This window comes from Triplophysa dalaica, chromosome 20, assembly GCF_015846415.1.
Source record: "Triplophysa dalaica isolate WHDGS20190420 chromosome 20, ASM1584641v1, whole genome shotgun sequence".
Lineage (NCBI taxonomy): Eukaryota > Metazoa > Chordata > Actinopteri > Cypriniformes > Nemacheilidae > Triplophysa > Triplophysa dalaica.
In genome coordinates, this window is record NC_079561.1 from 5320606 (window position 1) to 5338496 (window position 17891).

Sequence of the window (17891 nt, forward strand, 5' to 3'; positions counted from 1 at the left end):
ATGTCTGCTGTAGGAAAGGGGCATGATATGTTCTGTCAGAAGGCAGTGTCCCTCATAGTTGACCTCTGCACTCAGGACAGCCCACGGCTAGACCACGACACCTGCGAGGAGTTTCTCTTTCACATCTCCAATCAAGAGTTCAACCACAAAGAATCGGGTAATTTAGTTTCTTTGTGATTTATATACTGTACAATTCTTTTACTTTTAACTGTTTCGTAGATGTTGTGATGTGCTCACTTTTGTGTAGTTTTAACTGTTTCGTAGATGTTGTGATGTGCTCACTTTTGTGTTCTTCTGAATGAGTCTCTCATTTCAATGGAAAATGCTATAATGCTTTTGGCATTGAAACAATCGACAACAGTTTTTGGTCAGCACAGTGCCAAATTTGCCTTGCAGGGTAGTATCGAGTTAAAATTATCTGTTCCCCGGATAGAATAACTCACAGTTTGACTGCGTTCCTGTGTGGGCTGTGGCGAATTTTTTTTTATTATCTTCCAGCAATGCCAGCTAAATTCTTAGCAGACATTACTGCTAGATAGGAATATCACTTCAGCAATAGTTGTTTGGTGTCTCAGGAGATTTGTGCATGTATATAGCCTCAGAAGCGTTATGCTAATATTTCTATTGGAAAGCTGTTATATTATTATCAGATATAGACATTTGTATTTGAAGTCTTTTCTGTGTGGCAGGCACATATTGGACATGTAAAGCTGCAGGCTTCCCTCTGATCTGAAAGAACGTAAATAAATTTGCCACTCACAGAGACAAGGAATACATCAATTGTAAAAAATTACAAATGGGAGCGTGAATGGCACTCATTTATTGGTACATTGGAGTAATTGCGATTTTGGAAAAGAATATTTAAACAGTAAATGCATAAACCGTGCTTAAAAAAAACATATGTGTTTAAAAAAGGGATAGTTCACACAAAGAGGAAAATTCAGTCATCATTTACTCACCCTCTTGTCATTTTAAACCTGCAGGGTGCTTTCTTCAACAGAACACAAAAAATGTTTTAAAGAAAATTGATAACCAAATAGCGCTGACACCTATTTGCTTCTTCTATTGTTTGGTCACAAAACCAATGCAAGTGAATAGGAGGTTTGAAATGACAAGAGGACGAGTATGTAGTTTTGTATGAACTATCTCTTTCACACTTGCCCTGAGATCATTTTGTGGAGGTGTTAGTCGCTATGTAAACAATTATGTCAGACTTTCATTACACGGTAATCTTGACCAACTAAATTCAAACCAACAATATTACTGCAATGTTTTTATCTTTAATTCTTTTCGTCTTTTTGGGGCAAAACTGGTTAACACTTTAGTATAGGGGGCATTTCTCACTAGTTGTTGTAGCATGCCAATGGCATTTTGGCTGTTTATTAAAGCACATATTCTGCATAACTATACTCTACATCCCTAATCCTACACAATACCTAAACCTAACAACCACATTACTTACTATTAATAAGCAACAAATAAAGAGTTTATTGGGGGGAAAATAAGTAGTTTATGGTTTGTTAAAAGCGAGAATTGCCCCCTATCCTGAAGTGTGACCCAAAATAATAACTGGGTGCTGAATTATTTACAATATTATCATATGTGTAGCATTAACACTATGTGATTCATCGTGTTTATCATATCACAGTAATTTTCAATAACAGTATATTGTGACCCCTAAGGACTTGTAGCCTATTATTTTGAATGTTCAATCATATTGCTTGCAGCCATATGAGTATTTTTGGCCAATTGTGTGCTTGTCATTCTGTGAAGTAAATGTGTTGACAGACCTATGCTTAGAAGGAATGTAGACAAAATCCTGTGTCACTTTGCATTAACCTCACCGGGCGAGTCGAAGACACTCCAGCGGACCATTGGCATCTATATCTAAGCCGCGTGGGCACAAAATGCCATGGCATGTTATCAGACGGTCACAAAGAATCACCAGTGCCAGAACAGTGACCCTTTTCTTATTGTTGGACGAATTTAAAGTGTAATGTCGGGAAAGATTAACAGACGTAAATGTCAAACAGATAGAAGCTGGGGGGTTCTTCCCTGGAATGATTTGCTTGGAAACGTTTATGCTATGATTATGTGATTAAGTATGAGGTGAACATGACAAAATTTAGTTTTGCACTGTTTTGGTGCTCATTTTCTGCGTTTCCTTCCCTGTCTGCAAAATCGTTGTGATTCTGTAAACAAACCAATTTTCAGTGTCTTCAAATGTCAGATGCCCAGTCTTTTGCTGAGGCGCGTTCAGCGTGTGCCGCGTCTGTGATTGCTAATTTTTGGCAAACTCGGGTACAGGGAAAATAAAACACTCCGAATCACAGCAATGATGGCAATGAAAGCGATAATGCGTTTCTCTGTTTAACATCTGTAAGCTCGTCTGTTGTGAGGTTACCGAAGGGGGTTTCCACACATCTCTCGGTTAGTTTTGAAACATTACAGTGTTTAAGCTTTCATGGGTCTGTGTGTCAGAGAACAGCTGCTGTTCAGCGATGGTAGGACACTGTGTTGCTGTGGATGATGGATGAAATGGCCAGCGCAATCCCATTAACAGTCAACAGATGTCTAAAGATGAGACGCTCACAGTGGAGAAAAATCACATTCACCTCCACGAGGCTGGAGTGCGGTGTGTAAGAGAACAGAGAGACACCTTTGCAATTGTCCTTGTATGCGAACCTTATCCATTGAAATGATGGATGCCAAAGCACAGGTGATGTGTCAGATGTGAACATCGGTTCTAATTACATTTCATTTTCAGGGTCCCATCACAGATTTATTAAACTGGGCTCCCTACAGTAAACATTACGAGCAGATTATTTTTCATTAGACGCGGCGCTGAGAACAGTTGCATTGCAGGTAAAAAGGAGCAAGTCACGGAAAACAATTCTCTTTGTTGTGCTATAGGGTTTTCATCTACATGCTATTCTTTTTTTTTAATTCTTTTCCCAAAATTGGCCGGCAGCCATTTTGCTCCGAGAAGATTAGGCACTTTTGCTGGATTTCACACAGGCAAATGGCAAGACAAGTCCAACGGTAGTGGCTAATTTACATGATTATTATGTGTCTTTGTGATAGGAGGGTAATTGTTGGTGTAGTGGAGGTGGAGTGTGTGTTTCAGGACCCATGCTTGAGGGGACTGGGCGCTGACATGAGAGAGAGTGGGAGTGAAACCAGTCTGTCCGATATAAGTATATGCTACAGCTGATGGGAACATCCACAGACGTGTATGCTTCAGTGGAACGCAAAAGTAGATATGTTGAGAAATGTCTCTGTGATTTTGTGTCCATACAATGTAAGTCAATGGGGGCCGGTGTTGTTTTTTTGACTCTTTAAAATATCTTATTGTTCTGCAGAGTAAAGAAATCATACAGATTTATAATGACAACAGTTATTCCATATACTGTAGGTACGTAGCAAGTTAGGTTTCATTATATACAAATATTATATAATGTAATGATATATTTTTTAAACACTTTATTTGATGTAATGATATTTATTAACAATATTTTTTAATACTACAAGATACAATGTTAAATAGAAATAAATAAGCGGTTGCCAAGCAACCCAGATGCAGAAACAATGACAATTTTACAGCGGCTTAGAACACGGCAACACGCAAGAAGAATCGAGGACCAGAACAAAATATGAATATACACAAACACCATGTTTTATACTATTATATTATTGCATACTATTTTACATTAATAAATTTCTCAGGCCAATATGTGTTTTAATGTAGAGCCTTTTATGTAGGCATTTAGTAAAGAACCCTGCTGGGTTCTAGAACCATAAAAACATTCTATGATCTTTCAAGATACTTAAATAAACATATAATTTATTTAAATGCATTTAGGTCATCACCTAGCATTTACAGGTATAATATCATTAATGATTTGAGTTTTGTACAACTTATGTGCTTATGACTCATTTTAAATGATCTTACATGATATGCCGTGTAATATGTTCCTTGCCAGTGTCATGCAAATGAGGAAGCATGTTTGGCAGGAAACTCTTCATCTCGTTCCGTGTCACGCTGTGTTAACAGACAGCCTGGGTGCTACATGCACCAGACGCATCTGCTCCAACGACAACAAAGCTTACTGACATTATCTTCACTGTTTCCTGGAGTCCAATGAATTGAGGAAGCTGGAAGCTAAAGCTTTGTTTTTCCTCAAAAGAACCCCTGCAGATATGGCCACCACAGTAGGAGGGCTGTCATTATGAGCATAATGTGAACAAGCAAAACTGTAACAACACGGTACATTAAAGCACAACAGGCTAATAAGGACGAGTAAAATATCATACATGAAACATCTTGCATTGGAAAGAAATTAAGATTTCACATTAAGATTTCACTTTAATCTATCACATGAAAGTGTGTTTTTATTCTTTCTCTGAATTCAGTTAAGTTGCCTACAGGTGCACACATTATCTTTTACTAGCTGAGACAACCAGACAGTAATTGAAAATGTATGAGAAGATCAAAGAGCGTGTGAGTAGACCTTTAGCAAGGCATGTCTTTTTGATTTGATTCATTTAAAGGCATTTAGTTTTATTTTAGAGTTGCATTTAAATTACATTTAGCGATACGATTTGTAAGTTTAGATTGTATTGCACCTAAAAGCACAGGATTCACCTTTTTCCACCCTGTTTGTTGTAATTTAATGCTCCGTGGCTTTCTTTATACATCCATGTCAACCTTCCTTAAACATGAATATTTCTATATTTCGGGACACTCCAACATATAAACCTAAAACATTCTACAGAATGATTCATTATCTTTCCGATGAATGTCTTTCCCTTCACAGGAAACCCAGTGGTGCGTGTAATTACGAGCAAGATAAGGCGTGTATGTTTTCATGCAATGATAGAGACATGCTCATCATCGGCTTCTCCAAAGCACTAATCCATGTGGATAAAAAACAACACGCTTGTTCAATAACAGCACAATGCCTAAAGCCCAGTATGCTCATCTAGTATACCTAGTAAGCGCTTCAGTTTCAGTATCAAAACATTTGCTTTGCGCAGACATGCAAGAGACGGCGGCCCACAAGAGACCTGTAATATCTCTCCATATATTTACAAGCACTCACACAATTGTGCATTGGATCTAGTTTTGAGTGCACTTCTTACCAAAACAAGAGACCCCCTTTGTGTAGATTGCATTCATGATGGAGTCATGGGTTGAGGATGTAATGTAATTAGGAAATGTGTGATGTACAATGGAAAACAATGGAATGATTCACTGCCCATTCAAATAGGTAGGCTACTGGAGGGGAGAACAAGTGGTTTGGACTATGAGACTCCTGCTGCATGTTAAACAGTTGGGAGGAGTGGCGGGAGTGAAGAGAACATTTTGGTCCGACTGTCTGATATGAATGTCTAAAATGAATGTTCAGTGTGCAACAAGGTGAGTCTATTGCTCTTTCTGTAACCTAAGATAGTTTGGGAACACAGTATTTCAAAATATGGCCTGAAGCAGCTCTGATGGAGGACATGGACTTGATGATAAATCCAAATCCAATCCAAAACTGAAGCAAACATTTGTTCATATAAAACAGATTACGTTTATTGAAACATATTGAACCTCTTTAGTATTACCTGTAATGACGTAGGAAATTTAATTTAAAGCAGCGATGTTTAACTTGGCTCTTTATCGCCAAGGCTTCAGGCTGCTACAAACTTATCGTTACGTGAGTTGCTTATGTCAAAATCTACCAACAGCTAAGCTTATAAATCATTTTTGTAAGCTTACTGTTGCGAATGAGAAGTTAGGGAAGGAGACATACTGATTTCTTACTTGCTCAATAACTGATGTTGGTTATTTATAACGAAAAAGGTTACGAATTGCAGTTTTAACATGATGACTCTTAAACAGCTGACGATATTACCACAAAGCCCGACACGACCTTTTGTTTACCTTCGTTCAAAGATGATCTTTATTTTAGTGTGGATTGTATTTTCTTATAACGTTACCTTGCATAGATGATTGTTGGCCTTCGTTCTACTAATGATTTTTTTTTATTAAACATATTTATTTTGCTATTCCCAAATATATGGTTAGTTGCACTTTATTTGCTTTTTGTATTGTTTTGGTATTGATAATTCCTCACAGACCGACCACTAGCCTTAAGCAATTCCAGAGTTTGTTACAGATTAAACTTTCTAGTAAATTAAGCTTAGTTTTCATTAGATGTGCTGACATTAGCCCACCAGCGTTTTAAATAACATACAATATACAATTTGACTGGCATGTGGCAGTCTTTGTCCTGAGAGGCTGTTGTACTGAGTGACAGAACAGATGATAAATGACTGCAAGTAAATCCTCACGCTCAGCGACTCCAGACACGTTCAACGATCATTCCAGTAAATCTCATGTAGATTAGTTGAAAATATGGAGGGTTTCTGCTGTCTATTGCAGAATTTAAGAGAACAAAACACTACAACAAAAGGGTCTTGAACCATTGCGAATATAAAAAGGTAGAGGATATAATATGCCGGTGATGTCTTAAGTTACCAAAAATAGAGACGCTGTAAAAGAGAAAGTATTAAGTAAGCTTAGCATCAATTCAATGCCATTTGGAATCAGCAGGATTTCATATAATAGCTGGGATTTAATGCATTATGCATTGTCCACACTCCCAGTGACATTATTCAACCAACAGCATTTTAATTCTAAGCCTGCGTTTCTAAAACGCTGTCTCTCACTTTTTCTCTACATTGGTAGAAAGCAGAGCACCTCACGTGGTCAGAGGAAAATAGAAATGGAGGTCTGTGAAATGATTATGTACTATCCCATTAGCTACACCCAACAGAGAGATTTGCTTGTTTATCTGCCGTGAAATAACCCCAACTGACAGTGAAACTCATTGGCACATAAACGCACTCAAGAACAAACCTTTCTGAAGCACAGTGACGCAAATTCCCTGGGACATCAAAGCTTTGAGGCATCATATCATTGAGGTTGTCATATATGAATCACAACCCTCATATATTTTCCACAATATATTTTTCATATCATTTTCACATAACTCTCTTTAACCTTCTTCCTTCCTTTCAAGCACGAGTGCCGGACCGACTCCGCATTGTTAAGGGATTGGTGGGTTTCAGAGGGGTCTTAAAGCTCTTCTAAAGCATCTGAGAATAACCAAGAGAATTTTTCGGTTTAGATTGTGCGTTTCCACATGGTGAGTGCTAAAAGGATGAAGCTTCAAACCTGAGCCCTTGTTCCTTTGAACTTGCCCAGAGTCCCTGAGCAGTCTTCAGGTGCAGTCAGATCTGTGTCACGCCGCTGTCAAAGATGACCAGAGGGTGTAGATGTATGGCTCATTAGAATGATGAATGACGTGTCCGCTGATGACTGATCCTGGAGCTACTGTAGCCAGCATGGCATGTGCATGTTTAGACCGCGACTTCCTCCTGTTTTCCCCTAGAGGGCCTTTAACAAACACAACCTCTCATGCAGGAAGCTTATTGTGTCAAGAAATGAAAAATTTTGTTTGTTCTTTATTGACATTTAAAATCCCTCTCTTTTGTCTTAGGAATAAGATGGCATCTGTCTGACATTATTAAAATAAATGAGGCTTTGTTGTGGAAAGAAAGCTTGTCCACACTGGAAGGTTTTGCGCATGTGTATAGCTACATAACTAACATAGAAAGATTTGATTATAAAAAATTACAACTGTCCAGGAAACTCTTGTGATTCTACCTCGTCTAGAATGTATGATCAGATTCACGGTTGCCTTTCTAAGTCTCGTATCTGAATCAAATTACAGAAAGGGGGAACTGCTTTTGTCAGCTAGGATGTGATGTATATACACAACCTTTATTTGTCAATTAGGGATGCACTGATATGTATATTTTGACAGATAATGATAACTGATAACATTAGAAGCCAATAACCGATATATTGGCTGATATAGTATGCACGGTAAACCATCGGCAATATCGGTATTGCCCGATAAATAGCCATTTTAATGTTATTGATATCGGCCGACAATAAAATTTAGGCCGACATATTATAGCCGATAAATCATGAATGATTTCCTCTGGTTGAACCACTTCATCTGCACTCTGCTCACAGTTAAAATCCAGAACAGTACTGTCTTTGTCATGATCATTCATTTACTTATATTAGCAAAACCTTGTTGATGTAGTATGTAGATGCAAATAATAGGAACAAAAGCATATTGTTTGAAGCCGACTGCTGTCTGAATGCTTTCTGTCTTAAGACCTGTTAGACTTGTGGCTATTGAGGATAACTTTCTGGGTTGCTCTGTCAGAACATATTTAATTTTTTTATTAAATAAACATTATATCCCGAAAAGTAGATCTGAGGATCTTTAAATAGTGTAAAGTAGGCTTGGTATGTGATATTCAGGGGGGAAAATTAATTTTCAGGTTTAGAAAACGTTATATTATTTAGATACTGTATGTTGGCCAATATATCGGTTATCAGCTTCCAATGTTCAAGAATTATCGATTATATTTGTTGCACAAAATTTACATATCGGTGCATCCCTAATCAAAATATGAATATAATTTTTTTTTAGCCTGAAACAAAAGGCAAAAGTTGACAACTGCTTTTATTTAAAAACATTAAATGCAGAAAGCAAGGTAAAGTTTAGTTATTTTTCGACAACATTAAAAATGGCCGACGCCAATAATATATCATGCACCACATTGTCAAGTATTTGATTTAGTACAGTATGTTTATTTGTATGTATGTGCATGTTTGTTTGAACAGATATGCTGTTTCATAGATTTAGTTTATATACATTTTTATAATATAGTTAAAAAAAGGTATTCTTAAGAACTCTTCTAGAGGAAAATTGTATTGCTCAGATGTCGCACAAGAGAATGAGGTTCTCCATTATGCTAAGTATCAGTTTGTTTTAGATGTTTCTCTGTAAAATGTCTAAGGACGAGTACACAAGCAAACAAATGAGACGGTGTAGCAAAGAGCTAGAATTAATGTGCACAGCACAGCTTAGATAAAACATATAAAAAATAAGACCACCAAAAAACAGGAAATATTTGAGTATATATTACTCTAAAATGCCTGACTTTTGTTTAAACACTTTGGTATTCTTGTAAACCTGAGCACAGCTGGAGATGTTGAGAACCAATTTAAAACTCTAGGGGAGACACATATGAGCTTCATAAAATCTCTCAGGGAAAACAAAAGCACAGAAACTGGAGATTTAAGTGCACCGTCTCCAAACTAATTTAAGCCACAAATTAAGGGAAATCAATTTGTTGTCGCCTATAAAATGCAATTTAACGCAAACGGGCTGCTGAAATCACTCCGGGGCTCATGTGTAGTGTTGCATGTATTATTTGGATCAAAATGGTTGTTGTTCATCAGGGCTGTAATGGTTCCAGTTTAAGAAACATCAGGTATGGCCACTGGCAGAGACGATAACGGCAGGAGGGAAACGGTCCCAGCATTTGACTGCTTTCACCATTCAGTGCTCTGCTGAATGCAGCTGATAGCATGATGGTAATCTAAACAGAGGAGGCAGGAGGGACCCGCTATCTCTCCAGCTTGGGTGAAGGATGCACTGCAGTATGCGTTTGAACCCGCAGCAGAGGCTATAGTGCAAAACACCCAGAGACATCAAATCACATGTCTTCGCTTCTTCTGTCTGTAACCGATCAGTCGGAACCACAGGCACATTTGTCTCCTCTTTAATCCATTGGCAAATTCTCTAAATAAAGAGAATGCGCCTTTGGTGCTTCATCCATTGAATAAACATGTTTGATATTCATGAAGTAACCTGCATTAACATACATGCGCCAAACTTATGCAGCTCCGCTCATTTGTTATTCTAGTTAGTCTGGCATAAAATCACAGCTGTTTCACGGTTGTATCTCTCCTGTATAACTGTCCATGTGACGGAGAGGTCCATGTCCCGCGTGTTGTGTATTGCGCTGTGAGGTGTGACACCACAGGGAAAATGAAAGCGTGGAGTGTTTGTAAGTGTGTGTAGATCTCAATGAGGTATCTGCCCCCAGCCTTGTGCTGCATATTGCTGACTGGCTTGCTCTCACTGCCATAGAAACGGGATTCTTAAGCGCTGTGGAGGCGCATTCTGCCTGGGCGCTGCCGCGTGTTTGCATCGGAGGGATCAAGGAGAGAGTGAGAAGATATAAAGTGTAAGAGAGAGACAAGTCCTGGTGAGTATTTAAGTGTTACACAATTTTTTGGAGGAGTTTAGTGACTGTCTTTTCTTTGAATAGCGTGTGTACTGGGAAATATTTTGAATGGATTTGTGCATCAATGGGTTGATGGAGAAACAGGTTGCATGCGCATGTTGTGACAAAGAGAATTTGTGTTATAGCTGGGAAGAAAAAGGCAAGCACGTGCTGGTGATTTTTGCAACTGTACCTGAACTATTCACAAATTTTCTCAAATTTTGTGCCTGTTTGTGTGAGCGCCTATGTGCACGTGTGTGCAAGCGTGTGTCCACTACATCAAAGGAGGATGCGGTCGCTCCGGCGACAGCTCTCATGATCTCTTTATTGCTTTTGTTTTATCCCTCCATCCGTCTCCATGGCTGAGCACTTTTAAACCGATGACCGCTGAGTGGCAATGGATTATAGGTTAATGTTTTTTATCCCCTGCCCTTTCAAAAAGGCTTTGTAAATATTTGATCAAAGCGGTTTTTGTGCCCCTCATATTTGTTTCTTCTTTTCTTGTTGTTTGGTTTTCCTTTAGGACTTTTACAGTACAGTACATGCTGATTTTGTTTTCTGGCATGTGAATTGCGCTCAGAGCCACACAGTGACTTTGACAAGTCTCACTTTGTTTGTTTGTTTGTTTTGTGTGTTAAATGAGCAATCATGACTGCGGGGTGTTTAGGTTCTCATCCCCGCCCCACCAGTGATACTATTTTACCTGCTGCGTAATCCTTGCGAGGTAACCTGGCGTCACATTGAGTTGAAGATCAGCTCGTGCGGTAGATGTCGGCTTCGATAAAGCTCACATTTTCAAAGCCCCTACAGCTGGGTCGTTCTCAATATCTCGCCCTGCTGGAGACTCACGTAAATATGTCACTCCATCTGTGGAGCACAGCGTTGGCTCTCGCCGGTACTGTCACACCCTCGTTCCATAGAGAGACAGAGTCTTGCCACAGCAGTGTAGCAGTGCAGTCAAGGTGAGCAAACTTTGGCTCTATTGCCTGCCGAATATATAGCACTATCATAAATCAATGGTGTTGCATTATGCATGGAGCAGAAAGTGTTTTGGGTACTGATACTGGTACAGTGCGGAGCTGCACATCACGGCTGCTGCATGTTTGTAGTGACACTTACCCACTTACATGAGGTCCATTTGAACCGCACTGGGCGCAGATGCTTAGCGGTCAGAGAGGAGAGATCATGTGATTAACGCAGTCATCATTGACATGATGGGGGTTGATAGATCTATTTTCTTGCTTTCTATTCTTGTCTCATTGACACTCTTACTCTTAGGGCTTATTTCCACCACATTCTGAAGAATTTTTTTAATAAATCTCTTTCAAAATAAAACATGACGTTTTTGTAATTTCTTGTTCAGATACAGATAAAAAAAATGATTTACGCGATGACACAAAGACTTTCTCAAGTTTGCTTTGTATTTATAAATATGTGTATATAATGCATATATTTATATAAAATATTATGTTTATATTTTATTATACTATATTAGGATTTGTGACATAATAATGAAACCTATACATTTTCTATTTTAAAATCGATTCATCTTAGGATTCATGTTCACTTGACAAATAAAGTTTTTGTTTGTATAACAGATTTTCAATCTAATATATTCCAACAAGAAGAATCTTTCATATACGTTTATAAGTATACAGTGTATATATATAAATGTATGTATGTATATACACAGTACATGTATATTGAAATATATATATATATATATATATACAGTATAAACACAATCTGATGGGTACAATAGTACGAGGTGGCTGATTCTTATAAATCCTCATTTAAGCGGGGAGGTGTTACCGTGGGCCTTTATTGTTGCCTTGCCACCTCATAAAATTTGTGCGTTTAAGCACAATTTGCCATTGCGCCTATGATATTATGACATATATTTATGTATAGTGTTTCCCATTCATTAATTAGACTATAGCGACCCTCAATGAATAGACTTTTCATGATTCCCATTTTCATTTTATTTTACTAGTTAAAACAGCTTAATTCCTGTAGCTCAGTGGTAAGAGCATTGCGTCAACAATGCAAGGTTGTGGGTTCGATCCCAGGGGATTGCACATACCTATGTACAAATGTATAGGACATTGCAATGTAAGTCGCTTTGGATAAAAGCATCTGCCAAATGCATAAATGCAATTAATTGTAGAGTTGTGAGTGCTAAGCTCCTCACTCTCTCTCTCTCATGTTGCATGCAGTACCTCAACAGCATCACCTCTCTCACATGAAAGTAAACAAATTGTGGTGGTGTTTTCGAATATGCATTCCTCCTTGTACTTGCCTTTCCGCATAAACGTCAACAGTCACAGATATTATTGACAGAGAAGACGGCTGATCATGTTTATATGACTTAACGAAAGGTTAGCAGAGTTTCCCACACACCCTTTCTCTATGTGCTTTGTGTGAGACTGTGTGCGAGGTCTCGCCCTCCCTAAGGTGCAGTGTGCGCGCGAAAGTGTTCTGTAGTTGTAACTCTGTAACAGTGAATTCTCTCATATTTCTGAATTTGCGCCGAATTATCCACGCTATACGTGATCTTAAAGAAAACTATCACTCGTATTTAAAATAAAAAAAGGCTCATAACACAACAACACAAGAGCAGTAAAGGCTGTGCGCTGCATGAGACGAACAAATAATATAGCCAAAATCACCTCATATATCCTCTCTTTGATGTTAATGTATGTGATTTTGTCAGACGATGTCACTTTATAAATCAGGATTTTATACGCAGTTAAAGTAACAGATAATTGTATTAAAAACGAGATGATATTGGGTCGTGTTTAGTTTTATGTCTGAGAACAGCTAATATGTGAAAATAGCATTCAGTTATGTTAAATTACAATATAATGTGATCAGACGGTAGAAGCGAAACCGATTTCAAGTGTCAAAACTAGGGCAAGCGCAAACACGAGTCACGGCGTGATGACGTCACAAAATTATGTTTTATTAACAAAGTTTGGGAGGAGCTGCACGTGCAGATAGTTAACCCCGCTGGCTTTCCATGACCGATCTCACAAATCAGATAATCAACTTGACTGGTTTCCTACAACCAAACTCACCAATCATCCCATTAACCTGAGAGCAACCCCTGCAAATAGACAGGCCGCCTTACCTTCACCATCTTTAGTGTCTTTCAGCACCCCTCCTCCACCCCGTCACCTCACCTTCAGCTCAGCACCTTCTAGCTCAGAAGGGGGGAATGACCTGAGTCCGGGGCTCTCTCCACGGGACAGAACGGCAAATATGCATACTATCCGTCCCTCATTATCCACACCTATTATCTGCGAGGCTAACTTGAGAATATGCTAATTAGTTTGTGATGTCATCAGCGCCACAGTCTCACAAAATCCTGTGGGAAACACTGATGTATACAAAATGTATAAAAGTTGTGCTGAGTGACACGAAAAAGGGACATGTGTTTCCAATAGAATCAATAGATTCTGCCTTGAGATTGGTTGATTGTTTCCACATTGTGTAAAGAAATATAACCTTGATATCAAAGATTGAAAGACTAATGATTCAATTCGAACTATGATGCACCTAATCTCATAATCGCATCATATTTTACAAATAATCACAAAGTTTAAATTCGAAAGAGACGAAGAAAGAAATTACCTTCAATTGCTGTTTATCTGTCAATAGCAATTTATTGCCAGCGTATGCTCTATTTAAGTGTCAATCATAGGTCCCTCAGCTAGAACCCCCTGACATTTAGAGACCCCAGGGCAATGGCCCCTAGATGGTATAACTATACTTTCGCTCAACAACATTAAAAGGTGCTGAGAGGCAGGTTCCCCCATGGCTCTTGCCCTGCAATATGCTTTAGGGCTCACATTAAAATGTCACCAGTGGACAAAACTGTAAAATGTTTCTTACAAAAGCTGGCTGAGTGAACCTAGTGAGACATGTTTGTAATGTGGCTTATAAAATGTGTATTGGCAGGTAGCAATTGTGAGTGGTGAGGTGTAATACGTGCTTTTAGTGTATCTGCTCTCCCGGGAGAACTGTTAGAGGAGCAGTCGGTCTTACGAGCGTAAAACATCTCAAGACTGCATAAGAACAAGTCTTCATTCTTGAGTGGAGAATTATTGAAAATGGCATCATTCAGTCTTGTAAAACTAGACAAGAGGTACATACTAATGTGAACCGTTTTCTTTAGTGCTTCTGTGAAATTAGTACGAATGCTGTGGACTGGAATAGATTACATTGATAGGAGTAAGCAAGGGCACAAACATGTGTTCACATGTTGGTCATTACGAGTTATTGCTTTCTATAAACTTTTATTGTTTGAATGCAATGTTAATATTTTCTTACACCTAAAGCTCACATAAACATTCAAGCTCACTTAAAACTCCCTCTCCGTTTTTCAATGTGTAGTAAGTTAAGTTATATTTTCTACCCTACTGCTTGCTATCCAAAAATAATACAGTAATCAAACCGCATAGCTTTGTAAAAGATTCACGAGTTAACGCTACCTGAATGTGCTATATATATATATATATATATATATATATATATATATAGCAATTTAATATGTATATACGTATAAAATGTATACTGTATGTATGTGAGTTTACTTGTCACAGTTATCTTGACACAGTTATCTTGAGTTATCTAGACTTTATTAACTTAATTAATTGTTAATAAGTCCCTCACCTAAGTTTATCTGATTATTTAAGCCTGTCTGTTCCTAAGTTCTCTCTCTGCCTTTTTTTATGTCTACGTGGTGTGCTTTTGTTCCTGCATTGTCGCTCCTGTGGATTGTTAATACCTTTTTATAGACTACTCCGTTGTCTTGTGCATTTTATGTAGCCATCCTGTGACTATAATATAATTTTTCCCATGCAGTATTAATGTCTCATGTTATATTAATGGGTAATTCTCTTGTGATGAACACCATTCAAACCACAATGTTTCAGATCGTCTGAGGCTCTTAACTCTTTTCCCATATGATGAACATCATGTAACCAATAAGCACATATCCACATCAGATCAATATCAGCAGATCATTCATTAGAGGGTCAAGAAAAGTAAAGCACAAAGCATTGAAGAAATCAATGCTCATGACTTACCTGGACCTACTCTTAACGTGAACATGATTTAGTTTCCTTGTCTGCTTGTGGTGAATAGTGCAAAACAGACTGCACTCCCTCTTCTTGTCAGGCCTAATGCGGTACGATGTTATGCTGAACAGCCCGTGACTCCCGCTGTCATGGTGCTGTCAAGCGCAGGATCAGTGAAGTGATGCGTCGCGCTTAGGCTGACAAGATGTTTATTTCATGTCACAGGCCAAAGGCCAGAGGGAATCAAGACCCCAAATCACCACCAAATGTGCTGTGTCAGCAATTTGAAAGGCATTATTTTCAATTGTATATGTGCAGAGGTTCAAATTTGCAGTTACAGGCCATCTGACCTTCAGATGAGCACTGATCTGCAGAAGGCCAGAGGTTTGATGGACGTGACTAATGCAATTAGACATTTTCACAGGAAGGGTTGTGAAAAGCACAGATATTACATTATGTATTGTAGAATATCATACACAACAACCGGATTTCTTGTTGTGAACAACTAGAGCTTCTTATTCATCAGCTGTTGTAAAGTGGTACAAACATTAAACTGGGATTTTACAGGTTAGAAATGAGACCCCGTTCAAATAATAGTTATACCCAATAAACTGAAAGCAGCCATAAACAAGCAATGAATATATGTGCCAAATTCCACAAAACTTTTATCACCTTTTCCATGTCATAAATCTTCACATGCTCGTAGACTGTTTCCAATCACAGCCTGACATCTGACGGAATGCGCCTTTAATATTCCCTCCATCTTTTGAAGTGGTTCTGCACTCAATGAAATCTCTATAAATCAGGTATACATCTTCTTGAGAGAACCAATTAAGGTCCACAATATGTGTAATAGGAAGATATGTGTGATGGGGTCAGTAATTAAGGAGATTGTAAATGCTGCAGTGGATCGTGGGGGACAGACAGCAGCTCTTTTATAGCCATCTCATATATTTAATTGGCACACCTGAATCTGCTCAGATAAAAATAAGTATAACAAACCCAGATTTGAGCTTAACTTCTTTCCATATGTCACATACATTTATTACCATACCATTTTGGACATATGACAATTATTGATTGTTGAGTCTATACAGTATCACCACCAAATTGTCACTCTTAAACCATATAAACAATCTACAAATGTCACTCTGCTGCTACTGTTTTGGTCACCAAACCCAACATAAAGAAATTAATTTATTTACACATAGGCTTAATATTATTATATACAGTAAACATAATAAGCAGCAGTTTTCATTCAATAATTTACAAAACACTGTAAATGTCATGGATTCTACATAAAAAGTAGTAATTTTGTCATCATTTACTTTCCCTTGTGTCTTCAAACCCTGGATGGATTTCTTTATTTTTAAAGGCAAAAAAAAGATTTTTTTAGTTTTCTTGTTTCAATGGGACTAGATGGTGTCCCTCTTCTTAAGCTTCAAAATAACACAAAATAATAACAAATATAATAAATAATTTATATTATTATTATTTTATTTGTATATGTGCAAACCCTCTGAGGTTTGAATAAGACAAAATGTATCAAATTTAAAAATCTATCTAACATTTTTTTAAGCAGTTGTATATCTTCTGAAGACCTAATGATCCTTTTATGTTGATTTAAAGTAATACGTTTTTAATTTTTTGTGTGTGTTTTTTATATTATTACTTAGGAGTTGGCTGGAATGAGTTTACAGCCTTTTTTAACAACTTTTGTAGAGGCTTTAAAAGAAACCTCTTAACTTAAGTAAGCATACAATTAAAAATCTGAATTGATGTTTAATTTCTTCCCTTCTCCAGCTCGTCTGTTTTTCCAATTTGTGTGTTCTGTGCTCGTATAAAATCTCAAGTGGGTGTTTTATGATTGAAGTTCTAAAAATAAAATGATTTTCATTTTTCATATCAACCAGGAACAAATATTCATCATAATAAATTTTCTGCTTGCTTTAGATGTAAATGTATGCAGAGACCTGGAATAAAGATGTTGCATAAACCGCAGTGTAACCCATTAGCTTTATATTGGAGGATTAAAGTGTAGATTTTTTATGTTCCCTGGCATACCCGGCAACAGTTTTATTTTATTCTGGGGGAATAATGTGCAATAGCATGTGTTGATATTGGGATAAATGAGTGTAGCATTCTCAGCACAACGCCTGCTTTACTGCCTTTGGTAGTAGGCCAGAAACAAACACAACAGCTCATAGCATACACAGGAAACAGAAAAAGCGTCTCTAGAGATTAAAGAATCCTTTGGTTTGTTTTGTAGTAAGATATCTTAACTTTTTCTAAAACAACATCCAATCAGGTACAAAAGCTTTATGCGATACTATCAGAATTACATTCAAATGCATTAATAGCTATTAGTAGTTTAATTTCCCAACTCAAAATTGCTTTGGATTTCTAAATGATGCCATTGGCTTAACAGCTTTTTAGGTATTCTATTTAATGCCTGATTAGAAATCTTAAAATATGTTTAAGCATAGGCAAATATTTAAATTCAAAGACCCAGTTTCATCTGATAACAACACACATCAACTTGTCCTCGTTTGTGAAGGACATCAAGTCAAGTCAAGGTTATTTATATTGCGCTTTTTACAATGT

At 37.6% G+C, this 17891-nt stretch overlaps 1 protein-coding gene across 1 annotated transcript in view; it reads left to right on the top strand.

Annotated features, from left to right (window-relative positions):
- The window catches only part of syt6a (synaptotagmin VIa), a 42102-nt gene continuing 24211 nt past the window's right edge, over positions 1–17891 (top strand). The window contains exon 1 of the mRNA XM_056733249.1: positions 1–157. Coding sequence (XP_056589227.1) covers positions 1–157 — 157 coding nt within the window. The remainder of the gene's footprint in view (positions 158–17891) is intronic.